At 40.8% G+C, this 17424-nt stretch overlaps 2 protein-coding genes across 2 annotated transcripts in view; both read right to left on the bottom strand.

Annotated features, from left to right (window-relative positions):
- LOC145434587 (uncharacterized) overlaps nucleotides 1-17424 on the bottom strand; it is a 191676-nt gene that overhangs the window by 30067 nt on the left and 144185 nt on the right. The gene's annotated exons all lie outside the window — the stretch shown is intronic.
- On the bottom strand, nucleotides 8290-12311 carry LOC145434586 (uncharacterized). Its single transcript, XM_080311925.1, has 3 exons — nucleotides 11224-12311; nucleotides 9512-9591; nucleotides 8290-8701 (listed from the first exon to the last, which is right to left on the bottom strand). Exons 1-3 carry the CDS (start codon nucleotides 11225-11227, stop codon nucleotides 8477-8479), a joined length of 309 nt encoding a protein of 102 aa, XP_080168051.1. The 5' UTR covers nucleotides 11228-12311; the 3' UTR covers nucleotides 8290-8476.

Here is a 17424-nt window from a genome sequence, read left to right as displayed (position 1 = left end):
CTGAGTCAAATACTACCATTTGTGGCGAGTGTGACACCAGTAGTATATATGATCGGTCTGGGTGTGCCTGGGGCTCTTGTGGGCGCGGTGCCATGCTAACCCGTGGTGGCATGGTGACCCTTTTACACCCCCCGATCGGTGGCATGGTAACAAGGGCTCTTATGGGTGCGGCGATGATGGTACCCTCTCAGGTATAGGCTGCTGCGGCATGCTAACGTGAAAATCGGGGGTGGCATGCTAATGTTTTCGGGTATAGGTGCGGCGACATGCTAACGCTTCAGATATAGGCTGTGGTGGTGATTCGCCATGTGTTCTTGGGTGCATTGGCATGTCGTGCTTTCGGGTATAGGCATCTCTCGCACGGTGTTGAATATATGTACCAGTGATGAGCATCGGAACGGAGTCGGAGTGTATCCGGAGCGGAGATTTGCCAATTTTGTGATACTCGGAGTGGAGTCTGAGTTTACTAGATATATTTTTCCGGAGTTTTACGGAGTGTTGTAAGTTTTGCTCCGGATATCTTTCGATAGCTCTGACCAGAAGACACTATTACAGACCAAAACACAGACAGTTGACACCTTGTAAAGTTGTAATATGACGGGTAACATGCAAAAATGATTGCCAAGTGCATAAAAATCAGCTATCTGCACTGCAATTGGGGACTGGAGAGTAACCTAGTGATCTAGCAAGGCATTTTCGTTGAGCAGTGTCTGTAGTTCACAAAATTGAAGGCACCCAATATCATTCGCAGTGCATCATTTGCTCCCTGCCTTGAGATGCAGTCTTTGAATCCACAGCTGAATGTCACCATATTATGAGATAAGATCTCCAGAATCTTCCACGTTGCTGTTATTGCAGTCTTTTATGGTCGCATTCCTCCTTGCGTATTTGTTTCGTGACTGATTTTCATGCTACCCCAGTAATTGTGCGAAACATTTACAATCAGCAACAAACAGCGGGGCTTCCATGTGGTACAACCTCTAGCTGCCCTGATTCTTCCAGCAAGTTCGTGATCATAACGGAATATATCCCATTATCCTGACGACATTCAACGTAGTAATAGGTCCATTTTGTGAAAATGTATTCCCAACGTTGGTATCAGTTGAAACAAGATAATATTCGATACCACTTTTGTGATAACTTTTCGCAGCTTTCATCGTAATTGCACTTTGCAGTTAGAGATATCGATATTAAGTGTTACATCAATATTACTTTTATATCTGTGAGAAATATACATACAACAAGCAAGTTTCTGGATTGAAACAATAATAACTTATGCAATGTGTTATAATGATTTAATGACATTGCGACGAATTTTCGCTAGTAAGATCCGCTCACAGACGCATACCAGCATTTAAGCCCGCTTCAAAGATTTCAACAATATATAAATCACTAAGGTGAGCTGAACTAACCCTGTAAAAGCAAAACATTCCGAATTTCTGAACAGCCACACTAAATAACTACAACCGTCTGCTTTGCTCTGCTCGCAGCTCCCGTCAACTTCGCTTCCTTCAATATTGATTGACGTAATCAGTCATCCAGGACTCTTCTGAATTTTCGTCATGTAATGTTTGGTTTGATTGAGAAATGACTTTGATGTGATAAGAAAAATCAGCACCGCAATCACGTTTCTGCTGCTGGTCTGTCTCAAACTCCAAATATCATGTAGCAGCTTTAAAATTGGAAGTCACTAGTCATTTAGTCAACTCCAAGGAGCGTCGATCGGTGCGTCAGTGATGCATCATGTATGTCTAGCGCAGCTCCATCAACTGCTTCATGGCAATGCGGAACTTAATTTACTGAAAGCTGTGATGTGATCGTCGATTTTAGTGGTGTGAGGTTAGTGGTTAGTGGTAGTTAGTTCGAACTGACTGGTTTTCTTTCGTCGTTTTAATATAATGGCTGAAGCACCGTTGACGTCAAGTGAGTTACCCACAAAGACGCAGAAAAAAAGTGACGTGTGAAGGATTTCACTCTGATGCTGCATGATAATAATGGCCAGTATACTGGGTTTGCGAGATGTCAAAATTGCAATGTTCAGCTAAAGCATCACAAATTGACAAGTGGTACGTCGCATTTTCGAAGACATATCGAAGCGTGTAAGAAGAATGGATCGCAGTTGAAGAAATTTCCTTTCTTTCTTCCAACAAAAAAGTAAGCGAGAAATCAAAGGAGAAGGTTTGCCGTGTTGTTGTCTCCTTTGTAGCCCATGGTATGAGACCACTGAGCTCTGTTGAGGGGACGGGCCTCAAGCAGATGGCTGATGCCTCGATCGAAATTGGGGCAATGCATGACAAAGTGAGTGCAGAAGACGTTTTGCCATCCAGATTTACGGTGAAACATAAGTAGGAGGAGGAGGCTTCATCTTTGAAGCAGAAGCTGTCAGAGGAACTAAGAGTTGCTATCAAGTCTTATGGGATGACTGGCATCACTACAGATATGTCGACCGATCTAAAGGGTCGCAGTTTTATTAGCTTGTCCATTTTGTCGGAGAGAACTTGACTCTCAGAAGTAATGTTGCGACTGTTCGTCAATTCACGGATACCAAAAATACTGGTCTGAATATCAGACAGGTTATCGAAAACATCAATTGGGATTCTTCGACAATGTTTTTGAATAACTACCTCTACCGATATGGATGTTTCGGAGACTGGACAAGATTCTTCGGGTTATCTCGGAGTCTGGGATTGAGATCCTCGGAGTCGGAGGAACTCCGCTCATCACTGATAAGTACCAGGTATAGTAAACAGTCACGTGATTTGTCCTTATTTAATGCGTATATCATAGATTATTATATATGACCGATTCAAGGTAATACTAACGTTTACGGTGAGTGTGACACCAATATATCCTTATTCCCATGGGCGCGGCGGTGATTCGTACTTTCGGGTATAGGCTGCGGCGGCATGTCGTACTTTCAGCAAAAACAAAAGGTGTCAAATAGTTTGCTAAATCTATGAATCACTCACGTGGTAATATTTTGGTAATTGGTTTACCACAGAGCCGTCGTAGACGGTAATTTGAATACCAACAATAGCGGCGCTCGCAAACTAACACTTCAAATAGGTGTGAAATAGTTTACAAATCCAGCGGTGGCCGGCAAGATAACAACCTCAGACGTAGCCATCTCTCGTAACTTGGTGTTACAGACATATCGATCGCTTACAGCAGTGGTTCTTAACCTTGCCCACAGCGCCCCCCAGGGGGCGCTGGCGACTTTGAAGGGGGGCGGAAGCGCTCAGGGGGCGATATGGGGGGCGCTGGGCTCAGGGGGGCGGTATGGGGGGCGCTGGAGAAAAATGGCTTTGCAGTAGATGATTTGGTGATAGGACTTATCCTTAATGAGTATTCAGGGCAAATTAACACCGAAAACTTCACTACATATAGCCTTCAAAATACATATAGGTTTGATTGTCCATGGGCGCCTAAATGACTGACACCGAATGTTCCTGTCTTGCCAATCTGAACCCCAGAAGACGAAGTCCATCGGGCAGGGCAAAATTATATGTCATTGAGGAAATACCAATCTGAAATTGGTGCGTCTTTTAGTTTAGTACGATTGGGCGACAGGGATATTCCTGTTGGGCGATATCCCCGTTGAGCGATTCTATATTTTTTGATATTGCAGACAGGGGGTCACGAAATAACATCATGCAACGAAGTCATACCAACGGGCTCGCCCGCCCGAACATGTTTAATTATTAGTAACGGGCCCTACAGTTTTCAAGAAACCTCACAATGTTCGCGTCAACTTTTGATGAGTCTGCGCACAGTCAACAACTCACTGCGCTGACCCTTGGATAACAGTGCGTATAACGACTAAAAAAAGGTAATAACTTCGGATTTGTTGTGCGCAACGTAGATTTCCTGTGCGCAGAGACCGTGTCAGCACTGCGCACGTGCGCAGCTTAGAGGGAACATTGCACCTCACTCAGCTCTACCGGTAAATGTGTTTACATGAGCATAGAGAGGATAAAAATTGATTTCAATTTACATACAATTCCCGATGATATTGACCAATTTAATCATTAATTAGTGAAATTTTTCGCGCTTCGCGCGACTAGGCGAGCATAGCTGCCTCAGTAAATGGACACCTAATGTAGATACCTAATAGGCTATCAGCCAATAGCGGACAGCCTAATAGAGGTCTGGGAGTGAAGTCTCCCGGAAGTTTGGTTTATCACCCGATGGGGGCCCCGGACCAACGTTTTTTGTTTGTAGGGGGGCTGGCGAAGTGCTGTTACGGCCCTGGTAACGAATAATTGTACCTGCGGGCACGCCCGAATATGTTTAATTATCAATTACGTGCCCTTTATTTTCCTATACAACAGCTCACTCAGTGCTACTGGTAAATCTGATTACGTGGGCTGAGAGGATGAAAAGTTTATAGCGAGTTATATATGTAATTACCCCCTTTCCATTCATGCATTATAGAAAATTTGGTACCTAGGGCGACCAGGCCACACAAACTTTGCTGACCATCAAAATCACGATATGGGGCTCGTGGGGGCAAAGCCCTCAGAGGTTCAGTTTATCACGCTATGGGTGCGCAAGGCAATCGTTTTTAGGGGGGTTGACGAAGTACTATTACGGCCCTCCCTCTTACTCATTGTCTTTATTACATTCCTTACAATATGAAGTTGGGGGGCGCTGGAGCACGATAATTTTTGAAAGGGGGCGCTGGAAGAAAAAAGGTTAAGAACCACTGGCTTACAGGGTACTATTTTGGTAATCAGTATGTCGCAGAACTGGATTTCACTGGTAAGATTTAACAAGTAACGAATTACAGAACCGTCGCAGACAGGGATTCGAATACCGACAACTTCGCACTTATTTCTGCTCCAACCCTAATCCTTTGCCATGTTAGCGCTTATTCAAAAAGGTGTGAAATAATTGTAAAATCCCATGGTCGCTCATAAGATAATGTTCCACCAAACAACTGAAGTTGCATCGTATCCGAAAGCGTAAATTTGTCACCTTGATATCAAAATTCGAAAACAACAACTTGGTGCTTTATGTTCTAACTCTAATCCTTTGCGAGTTAATCCTTTTCACTATCAAACTCACTACACAACTGAAGTTGAATCGTACCCGAGTCCGCTAATTTGTCACTTGACATAAATACAATATTATTCAAAGTCTGTAAACATGCAATGTCTTATATCAATAATAATAATAATAATAAGGATGTTGATCGCGTGTTTGCCGGATCAACTCAAACAGTATCCGTATGAAAAACAGCCAAGTATACACGACTACATACAATCATTACAACCTAAAATCCATACCAAGTTCGGTTGTATTCATAGGCCGACGAATCGTCTTTTTTATTCCACGGTACAAGTTGTTACTATTCTGTAAGATAAAGTAACTGCTACGTGGTATATTCCGCAAGACAAAGTAATTACTCTCGGTATATTTTGTAAGACAAAAGTAATTACTACACGGCGCACGCGACTTGAGATTACCATATTTTATGTTTTGAGTATACGAGATCTGAATGTCTGACCAACGTAGTTGAGAATTCATTTCTTACGATCGAACGCTGGTGTTACATTGACAGTTATCATGTTGTAAACATCCTTCACATTGGTTTGACATACGAGATTTTGTAATAGTCGATCATGACTTGAATATTAAATTATGACGTAATTGAACCGGTGTTGGTTATTGCGATATCAACAAGCTTTTCAGAATTTTTTTTATTAACACATCAATTTGTAAAATGAGACTTGCATGCGTGAAATGTTCTTGATTGGGAAATTAATCCGTGTTGGTACAAAACAATCATTATATTGCAGATAACAGAAAATAGTTTACAAATGCAATCGTTTACAATAATTAAGACTAAAGATGAAACAACAATATCGGTATTATTACAGTCAACAACCTGTACAATTATTAAAATTCATCGTTTGCGATAACCGGTGCTAAAGATGTAATAATTCCATTATTCACACAATGCACATCCGATACAAAATGCTTTAATATCGCAATTCGTAATGGGTAATTGAAACGACGACGTGTAGAGTCAGTATATCACAATGTCATGTCGTTACTATTGAATCCAACAATTGATACGATTTATTGTCGGGATTCGCGACAGCGAAATGAAACATCCGTACTTTACAGAGTGTGAAAATATCACCTGTTGGGTATCGAGTACCGGTCGAAGTGGTTGATCAATACTTAACCCTTTCACTGACTCGCCGTTGCACGTGCTAAATGTAGAAACTTTGCGAGGTCACACTCTAAGGCTTTGATCAGCGCAGAAGCAATTGGAATATCTTCACCGGACCCATCCTACGCAACCGGTCTTGGTTAATATAAGACTCATGGCAATAATAAAATCGAAGTATGTGCTACACTGAAAAATCTACAAAAATATGTTTGTATTGTTTCATTTATGGTAGTGATATCGATTTGAACCTGCAGAATATTTGTCATCATCCTACCAAGTACTGAAAGTCGTTGTCAATTTGTATGATGTTCACTGAATGCATACTAGAACTATTTGTGCAACGCACACCAACAGGGAAATTGGAAACTTACCCGTTGTCATTCGTCAAAGTAAATGTCATCACAATACTCAGTCACTAAAAGACCTTACTTCTATGTGATTGAATCGCCGGCAATTTACTAGCTAAATCAAACCCTAAGAAATTGCACTCACTCATCGGATATTAAACAGCGTCGCTTAATCGGTGTAGATCGTTTTTAAGTGCAAATCATATCCATCCAGCAAAAAACTATTTTCACTCGCTTAGTAATAAAACCGAGGTGTGGGTCTTCATTCAATATTTTTTGTGACAAATACTTTGCAATAAACACACTGGAGTGGTTGAGCTTTACATCATCAAGCTGTCATCTGTTAATCAAGATTACATCCGACTTGTAACTTTATCGTTTACCTAACCGAGTTGTATGCACATTGCACAGTTTGATATTTTTGTCATTTAGTGATTGCTGAACATACCAAATGATACACATCCACCTCCGAAATACTGCATTGATCTTAATTCCCTTTGTCGTGATAATCGAGGTACATTTGTTTCGATGTTCGTACCAACCGTCTTCTCTATGACATGACGAATTTTTGAAAAGTTATGCTTAGAAGATTGGTTGCATATCACGATAAATAATACACGACTCATATTGATACTGCTACTCCATTGATCGGCATTTTCAAACGAGTCGAATTTCAAACGAGTAAAATTTATTACTTGAGTTCTTCCGCTTACTATATTTAAATGTTAACTCATCCGTCTTTCAACATCACAAAGACATCGATAAAAAGTATACAATCAAACGCAACAAGTTTTACTTTTGTAGGCTGTGTATGATTATCCCACAAAACTTATTTCTTACCAAAGGCATATGAAAGATATTTACGTCACAAAAGTATCCGACGTCACTCGATATTCTTATATTACGATACTACAGAATGGTCGGCTACGCTTTCAAACTGTTTGGATATCACAAGAACTTTATTGTCTGAATGGATGTTCATGTATCCTAATATTCAAATATTTGAAGAGCTTCTTGGAGGTACAGAACTTCAATATACAATTAAATAGTATATTCATATTGAAATGAACCCGAATATTTTCGGCTGACACTCGTCAGGGGTAATCGTCAGCAACTAGTAGAGAATTGGAAAGAACATTGTATATCAACAATCGTATCACAAAATATGACGTCACCAGCATGAAATTTCGAATGAGAGAACGTTCAATGTACTATTTTTAGGTGATACACGAACTCCTTTTGTTGACAGAGTTTTGGTTGGTGTATTTTGATAAAAGTTGATTCCAAGGCACACAAATGGAATTGTGAACGACCTCGACCTACGATTCGAAATCGGTCGTCTCGATAATTTCATGCTGGTGACGTCATATTTTGTGATACGATTGTTGATATACAATGTTCTTTCCAATTCTCTACTAGTTGCTGACGATTACCCCTGACGAGTGTCAGCCGAAAATATTCGGGTTCATTTCAATATGAATATACTATTTAATTGAATATTCAAATAGTTCAACACAGAACTAGTACTTACAGAAAGATCAGATTTGTTTACACAAAAGTTTGTATTTGTACAGTATGTGAATACCATGTGTAAGTCCAGCACAATTGCGGTATCTATCCGTGTTTAGTTTACACAAATTTATTACAACGGAACCACGTAAACTTTCGTGAAACAAAAGCATAGTAACTTCCCGAGGGTTCTTTCAAAGTCACAGCAATAAATCAGCTACTCCAACAACAGAGTACATATGTTTTCTACACTGTAAAAAATAATCATGGGTGTACCCATAGTCTAGACCTGGTCCCACCTGGGTCATGTCGACATGGAAAAGGCCCATGATAACTTGTCGACATCCATGTAGACCTGTTGACATCCATGTTCCTACCCATGTCCTAATAATGATTCAAATTGACCTTTCACCTCTACTAATGTACACATACCCTGTGGTTAGATGTATTTAGCTGTATTTGACATCTGGAATGTTTGCAAGAAAATCTGCGAAAAGTTCAATGAGCTCGCTGACGCTGGCGCAAACTTGATATTGAAAACGCAATATGTCGCCAATGTATGATGGAAACTCATTATTCCATCGACAGATTCCCCATCGAAATGGATTGTCCACTTTTTCTGAAGAGTATCGAGCTTAATCGTCGGGTAGACATTCTTCGGATCCTATAATGAATATAAATGTCATTACCATCTATGCACTATTCAAGGCACACGGGTTGATAGAATACAGATGAATAGTTTCCAAGGTGGTTTAAAGTTGTATCCATCACAACCAGTTAAGATGACAAAAATCTATTAGCACCTCATTACATTAATTGACCTTGTCTACTTTTAACTCGACAATATCAAGTATGCACAGTCTTCCATTCCTTTACCTGTGCACCACTATACTATTTGATGCTACGACCTACGATTATCCAATTATTAATAAGTGGATGGATTGATGCACGGATGGGCGGTAAATCCAGGATTTAAAAACTTGTATTTTGGTGACAGAGTTCAACTTTGGTGATTGTGACCCGGCCAAAGGTTGTTTGTGTCGTTTCTGGGAATTCCGAAAACAGAACTACTCACTTTTTCAAATCCGCAAGTAAAACTAAAACTAGGACTAATCAATCACCTTATAAAATTCAAAACTAGAATTGCAACTAACATTACTCTATTTTCAAAATCCACAAATATAACTATAACTTACAACTATACCGAGAACTTTTTAAAATTCGATACTATAGAACTAGTATACTAGCAACCTTTTAAAATCAGGAGCTTACGAACTAAATCACAACTAACAATATCAGTGGTTTTTGACTGGTTTTCCCGCGAGGCAATGGCGCACACTAAACTCACATTGTTTGTAGGGATGGGCATAATGATTCGAGCACTTGAATCTGAATTCAGTATTATTATTATTATTGTAGTATTGTCTTGTAGTATTATTGAGCAAACCAGTTTTGGCCATTATCAACAACTCACCTTACCCACAATCAGGAAGCTGTCGAAGCGTTCATTGAAAATGGTGGGGATGCCGACCACCCAGTCCAATTTCTGATTACCTGAATGAAAAGTGAGAGATCAGCTCAAGTGAAACACTTGAGAAAAAAAAACGTTTTAAAAATTAAATCAACGCAGTTACTGTTTGTGTAGTGTGAACTGCAAATATGGGCGTGGCAAAAAATATGCAAATTTTAACATTGCCTTAGGGACCAGACAGTTTTTAAAATCGGCAACTTGAAATACCCTATTTCTATAATATTCTACCAAGAAGTAATGACCTTTATAAATCCGCAACTAATGAACTATAACACATCGAACTCAGCCATGGGCAACGTGAGGCCCGCTATTTTGAGAAGCACGCGTGGCCATTTCTTGGAATTAAAAACATAAAACCTACTTTTCAATATTGCTGCGTGGAATAAAACCATAATCTGGATAAACTGAGCTGGAACGGAAATTGATTTACTTTGAAGCCTGCTCATTAATATATCGCGAGTACATAGCCTACGTCCCTCCCAAGCTTGTATGCGTAATCCAGATTTAAAATAAAGTCAATGTAGCAAAGTAAGTCGTAACAATTAGTCACAATAAGTTACTCCTTCCATATAGTTTGGTTCAAACCTTCCTTGTTGCAATTGTCAGTGCGCGTTTTTAATGAGACCTCATCATACATAAAGGGTGAATGGGCATATCATAAAAAGAATGTCGAAAGCTGAAATGCAAAGAAGGTATGGAGCACTAAACACAGGGCCGCAACTGCCGCATTCCAGACCCCTCAAATGGAGAGGGCCCGAGCTCGAAGCACCAAAAATTACTTCGTAAATGGACATTTAAATCCTATAATTTATGAAACTTCATTCAAATTTTCTTCGCGCGATATATAGTGACTAGGTGTTTTGATAATAATATGGGTACCACTCTACCCGCAAAAACAGCTAATTTATAGAGATCAGCATTTCGACGTCAGCCGTTAGCGCGTCAGGACACACCAAGACGTTGACAATGACGTTTCAGCTAACATGTGACTCTGCAAAGTGTGCTGCAAATAAGCTCAACGGCGAGGAAGCCTTGACCAAAAGTACCGCCACATGTCGGCCGAAACCGATATATATATGCCAATTTCATCAAGTCGAAACTGTTAGGATATAGCCTAACTTTTAATATATCTATATAAAACCTGTATTACAGAGAATTCAAAATGTATCATGTTTAACATTATCTTGAGGGAAAATAAATATAAATTTTCATTTCGTTAATTAACCGTACTCGTCTCATTAGGCTAACTAATATCAACACATCCACGGAGACGTATTTATTAACAATGTAGTTCACTGTTTTCCATTTATAAAGAAAATCAATACACTGGAGAATATAGCTGAACATGTTGGCTCGGCACGCCAACTTATTTTCTATTACTGAGGTGGCCTGCAGGGAAAAATAATTGCCCACCCCTGATCTAACTAGATCTGTGGAATCACTCAGGTAGGCTATTCGATTTTAACCCACCCTCGCGATGACATGTGTTTTTCAATTATTGAGCACCTACACAACTGCGAAGCTGGAACAAGAATTACTCACTTCCCGAAACCCGCAAGTAAAATTTGAACTAATCATTTTCACAATCCGCAACTAGAACTACTCGACAGATATTGACCGCCAACTAACTAAATTTGCAAAAGTCTCTTACTTACCCATAACTTTTTGTATTTCTATCGGAATTTCTTGCGATTGCAGGAGACTGAGTGCAGAGCTCCAAGTGTTTTCCAAAATCTTCGAGGTCAAGTCAACATCCAAACAGGCTTGATTCAGGCAACATATTTTCACTTCTTCCAAAATCTGAACATTGTGACAGATTTACATCATAGCTAATTAATTAAGTTAGTCTGCAGGAGCCTTTAGTACTATCAGTAGTCTCAATTTAAGCACAAGTCAGGCTTGTGGTCGAGGATATCCCAGCAAACACAGAACCTTAAAAGAACCTTTCGGGATGGTTTCGAAGGGTTCTTTCACGGTTTTGATTTTCAAGATTTAGAGGTATGTTTAAAATACTTCAAAAAGAGGATTTTGAGGATCGATTTTATCCTGAAGCGATTTCCTATCGGGCGTTATTCTTTCTCATGTGCTAGGTTTTCTGGATCCAGAGATAATGTAACACATTGGTAAGCGACAGTCATCAGGAGAATTTCGTGTTGCTAGGCCGAAAACTTTATTTTATGTTTGACAGCCATTTTTCATATATATTCACTGCTTATTGAGTCTCGTTTGTAAACTTAGCATGGATTTTAGTTTTATCACGCGAATTACAAGTGAAAATAGGGTCGATGCTAGATAAGTCGAATGGGTGCATTTCGATGATTATCGATGCGTGACGTCTTTTCGCGCCGTTCACTCTGCTAGCAGGCATGGGTTGCTGATCTTGCATTGTTAACGTTGGAAGGCAGAATTGTGACTGAGCTGGTCGGGAAGTTGCCGTCAGCTAGTAGATTACTGCTTAGTTATCTTGCAAATATCAGATTGCTTCTTATGTAGGTGCAGGGCTATTCAGCGAAGATCATTAGTACCTTACGGTATCTTATGTCGATTTATTACCTATAACCATTTGGTTAGGCTACCGGTATGTGACATTAATGTTGACTGCTGTGCTACACCATATCTGTTTGTATCAATTCCAAGCCCGATATTGTGACTAGATTCGAATGCCCTGGATATTTTAATTTATATATTCAGAACTGGTGCCATAGTATATTTTGATGAATATGGATTGGAATTTGCTTACGTATTCCCATAGCTATTTGATTACTTTTTATCAACTGTATAGTGCAATGATTCCCAACCGCGGCCCCGCGGGCCGCATGCGGCCCCCAGCTAGCCTTTCTGCGACCCCCACAAAAATATTGAGAAATCGATTTATGAAAAAAAAAATTATATTCATAAAATACTCATGCTTGGCTTGGAGTCTAGAGTTTTCAATCAGGATTGCGGGAAAGTTGTGAGTAGACTGCTAAGATTAAGTCACTGCTGTTTCAATGCAATGTGCCCTAACTTTCCAGTTGAACGAGCAGTAGGCCTACCTATGGATATAGATACAGGTATTGACAGGACCGTACCTGCCACACCCCAAGTCCCCTAATTGGGGGGAACGAGCTCGACTTAGTGAATTAGCATGAATTATAGAGTATTTTATGAAATTTTATGCAATTTTTTCCAAAAATTTCCGCGCTGGGCGCGATTTCAAGTTTCCAAGTACCTTCATTATTGGATACTCTTCCACCAAGATAAAATACGCAAGATTTATAGAAGTGGGCATATCGGAGTTGGCCATTACCGCGTCACGACGCACGAAGACATATAAAGTTTTAGGCCATATAACATACGACTCCAAGAAGTGTGCCAGAACGATCAACAGCGATAAAACCGTGGCCGAAAAGTGCTGCCCTTACGCTGACCGGAAACTTCGTTATGTAGGCTATATACAAAATACATATAGGTATAATTGACCATAGGCTCCTAAATGGCTAGCGCCGAATATTCCTGTCTTGGCAATCTGAACCTCACGAGACAAATAGGCTACCATCCCGCAGGGAAAAATTATATGCCAGTGAAGAACTGCCAATTTGAAATCGTGTGCATCTTTTAGTTTAGTACGTTTGGGCGATTCTATATTTTTTGATATAGCAGACTGGAGGTCACGAAATAACATCATGTAACGAAGTCGTACCAACGGGCCCGCCCGTCCGAATATGTTTAATTATTATTTACGGGCCCTACAGTTTGCAAGACACCTCACTCAGCTCTACCGGTAAATCTAATTACGTGAGCAGAGAGGACAAGTAATTGATAGCAATATATATGCAATTCCCGATCTTATAGACCTATTTTATTTTGAATTATCGAAAATTTTCGCGCTCCACGCTGGCTCACTAAATGGTGATCCTGATTTCGTGGCAGATGCGAACAACGGGACGGGGGTCGGTTTATCACCCTATGGGAGCTCAAGACCCAAGTGTTTTGAGGGACCTAACGAAGTGCTGTTTCGTCCTGCCAAGGGGTATACGCCCGAAGATGTTTGATTATTATTGAGTAGTCCTACCTTTTCAAATACAACTCACTCGGCTCAACCGGTCAATCTGATTACGTGAGGAGAGAGAGGATAAAAATTGCTACCAATATATTTTCAATTCCCGATTATATTGACCGATTCAATCATGAATTATAGAAATTTTTCGCGCTTTGTGCGATTAGTCGATAGAAGCTGCCTAAAACGGACAGCCGATTTCGATGATAAATATCGGTAAACAGCCATAGCTTATAGCATGGAGCAACGTTCGGGGGGACGGGGCTGATGAAGTGCTGTTATGGCCCTGGGTATTGATAACTAATTTACGGATAGATGTGCAACAAGTGACTCACGATTAAATACGCCGAGATGCGTACTGCTTGGCCGGCAAAAAAACAACATAATTGGTAGTCCTATAGCTCGCGACCCAAGCGTCCGAATAATTTGATATGACGGTGTTTATCGAAAGGAGGTGTCGCACTGATTCCAAAAATACGAATTGAAATCTCGCCAGGGCAAAAAACTACTCCGAAATAGCCAGCATAGGTTGATTGTTCTGAACAACGGGAACGCGGCAACACAATGGCCAATGGCGTCAAGCGAATGATCGGAACATTGCGAATTTTCATATTATGGTGACTATTTTGGGTTCCTTTCATTGCCCTGGTATTCGTGCGGCCCCGACCGTACTATGAAATTCTAAATTTGGCCCTGCCATCGAAAAAGGTTGGGAACCACTGGTATAGTGTAATTTCATTTGTCGATTTATTACCTATAACCATTTGGTTACCGGTATGTGACATCAATGTTGACTGCTGTGCTATACCATATCTGTCTTTTACAATTCCGAGCCCGATATTTTGACTAGATTCGAATGCCCTGGCCATTATAATTTATATATTCAGAACTGGTGCCATAGTACATTTTAATGAATATGGATTGAAATTTGCTTATGTATTCCCAGCTATTTGATTACTTTTTATCAACTGTATAGTGTCATTTGTGTCTGTGGGACGTTAAGTGGATATACACTTTCCTAAAAAATCTGAATCTATGGAGGACACAGTGCGAAAGCGAAAAAAATATCAAAGAGATTGGGTAAAGGCTACACGGTCAGTACGGAAGGAACACTTATCTACGCGAATCGAGGATGATAGTAGCGTGGATGAAGAATCTACAGTGGCACACAGCATGGAACCTCGCTCAAGTGTGATTGCTCATGCACTGGTTCTAGAATCTGAGGACTCACTGGAGTCGTCCAGTTCAAGGTGGAAGTGAAGCGCGGCAAGCTTGCTTACATTACTCCTGACAAATTAGCTTGCAGGGCAATATTGATTGAACATGGTCAGAGGCATTTTGTGTTTTTAGCCATTCTTCATGAACATATTGCCGGTTGAATGTCCGATCCGTTTCTTTGCTAAACATGGTCATTACGTTGATTTTAGGCCCCTGATATATTCTCAGTTTGATATATTTTCCGGTACTTGTGAAATAAGTACCCGGAGGCCTAGTCGGCAATAGTTGTTGCACCATAAAATGGGTGTTATGGGACAGTAAGTGTTTTACATGTACATTGAAATGAGGGTGAAAAAATCACTAGGTCTGGTAGGGAACAAGTGAAAAAAATAACCCTGTCATAGGAATAACACGGGATTAAAATATGAGAGAGTCAGTACACATGAAACGCCAAGAAAAAGGGGGTTTGATCCGCTAAAGACGTTGGGGAGTTGATCGACGCCACATGTCGTATTATTTACTTGCGCAGATACACGGAAAAGAACATACAATGTGTTGAATTTGGTCGAATCGGGTGCACTACTAAACACACGAGATTGTGTGCTATTTCTGAGAAATCACGGGTTGTTGGTGCGAAGGATGAAATGCAAACGATGTAAAAAAATAATGAATGAAGAAATTACGACTACTGGCGGTGATGGATTTAGGTGGCGATGCAACCCGTGTGATACAACGGCGACTATACGGAAAAACTCGATATTCGCAGGAAGTAAGGTAGAACTTCCCAAATTGTTGATATTATTCTACTTTTGGGCCCATGACGCGTTGCAAACCCAAATCGCGCATGAAGCTGAGATTAGCCAGCGTTCAACGGTCACCTGGTGCGGCAAATTGCGAAAGCTTTGTACGGCCGAATTTCACAGGAACAAGCGACGTTTGGGAAATGAAGGCGGTTGCGTGGTTATTGATGAAACGCACTTAGCTAAGCGCCGGGCTGCCTCTGGTAAAGGACCAGCTGTTAAAGCCATTTGGGGGTTTGGAGGCATAGATAAAGCTACCGGAAAAATGTTCATAGAAATAACTTCCGACAGGACTGCTGAAGTATTCCGAAAACTCATAGTAGAAAATGTGGCAGAGGGGTCCACAATTCTAACCGATGCCTACCCTTCCTACAGGGGCATAGAGAGCTGGGGGAAGGGTTATATACACGGTGTAGTGGACCACTCCCGTTGGTTTAAGGACCCTCGAACAGCCTTTTGTACTAATGAAATTGAAGGGGCCTGGGGCCAGCTTAAATATCATTTACATAGGTCTCGTGGTTTAGCACGTCATCTTTTAACCGATTACGTAGGGGAGTTTTTGTGGAAACGTCAACATCAGAAGACTGATCGATTCTTGGCACTCCTGCGCACCATACACAATGACCCACAGTATAATTTTGACAAATTTGACGGGTCTTCTGTGTTACCCCAATTGTGAACCCCGCTATAGGGTTCCAGGACGGAAATGACGACATCTATTATTTTGTGTTTTTACAGACGGTAGTCTAGGTCTAGTGCGCGATTATATTTAGTTTATGACGTGGCGAGAACCACCACTATCCGTACCATGGACCTCCTTCCTTATTCTCTGTCTATCCTTGTTGGTATCATTTGTACGTCTGATTTGGTGCTGCATACGGCGGCGAAAGGCATGCACGGACTCGCAGATCCTGTAACAAGTAGAGCACGATCTTTCGCTCAGGGGACGCTAGGTGAACTACGGGGACCCCTGCCTGATGAATGGGTCACTTTAAATGATACACAATGGGAGGACTATCACTTGATGAGCATCTTCAATAAAACGGCGGAGCGACATGTATATAGACGGCCTGAGTTGTTTTATAGTAAGTCATTTGGCTACGTAGTGGCTGAGCGATTTTCATTACAGCAAATGGCGTTTCCACATGGAAGATATTGGACAAGTGTACAAGAATTTGTACGCACCTGTCTCTGTCAGCGGCGCCTGGGCCAAATCACGCCCAATATTTCCTATGATGTTCTTAAACAAACGAACATGTTCATACGTCCAATAGGATATTATAGGATTCGCTGGTTCTGGAATGGGGACCAATACTTGTTTCATGACCTTGGCAGGAATTACTCCATGTTTGCTCTGACCAAATTTAAATTAATTATGATGCGACTATTCGAAAGCTATTCAGCTGTTGAAGCCTCATGTCGTCAAGAGCCAATGGGAGACGGGGACAAAGAAAAATTGAGTGAATTGAATAAGTATAATGCCAGTAGCAATAGTTTTACACAATGCTGGCATCTAGTAGATAAAGGAGAAGCCTCTCATAGCATCTTTTGGCAACAAATGCACTCCTGGAGGGAAAAAGGGGTCAGAATAGGAATCTGTACAAGGTGTGATTTTAGAGGAGTGATCTCTGCCCTGGAACCAAATAAGGCAGATATAATCATCCAAGAAATAGTAATGACTACAGTAAGTGACTGGCAGTTTGTGCGCAATCAGTTGATACCATGCCGGACTCAGGGGGGATGGATTAATCAGGACTGGTTTGTGCACGTATGGCCCAAGTATGCTGTAATAGCCCATT

Source organism: Botryllus schlosseri, chromosome 2, assembly GCF_051294905.1.
Source record: "Botryllus schlosseri isolate E-star chromosome 2, Bs_hap1, whole genome shotgun sequence".
In the NCBI taxonomy this organism is placed as follows: domain Eukaryota; kingdom Metazoa; phylum Chordata; class Ascidiacea; order Stolidobranchia; family Styelidae; genus Botryllus; species Botryllus schlosseri.
This window is presented reverse-complemented; position numbering and strand designations above follow the sequence as displayed.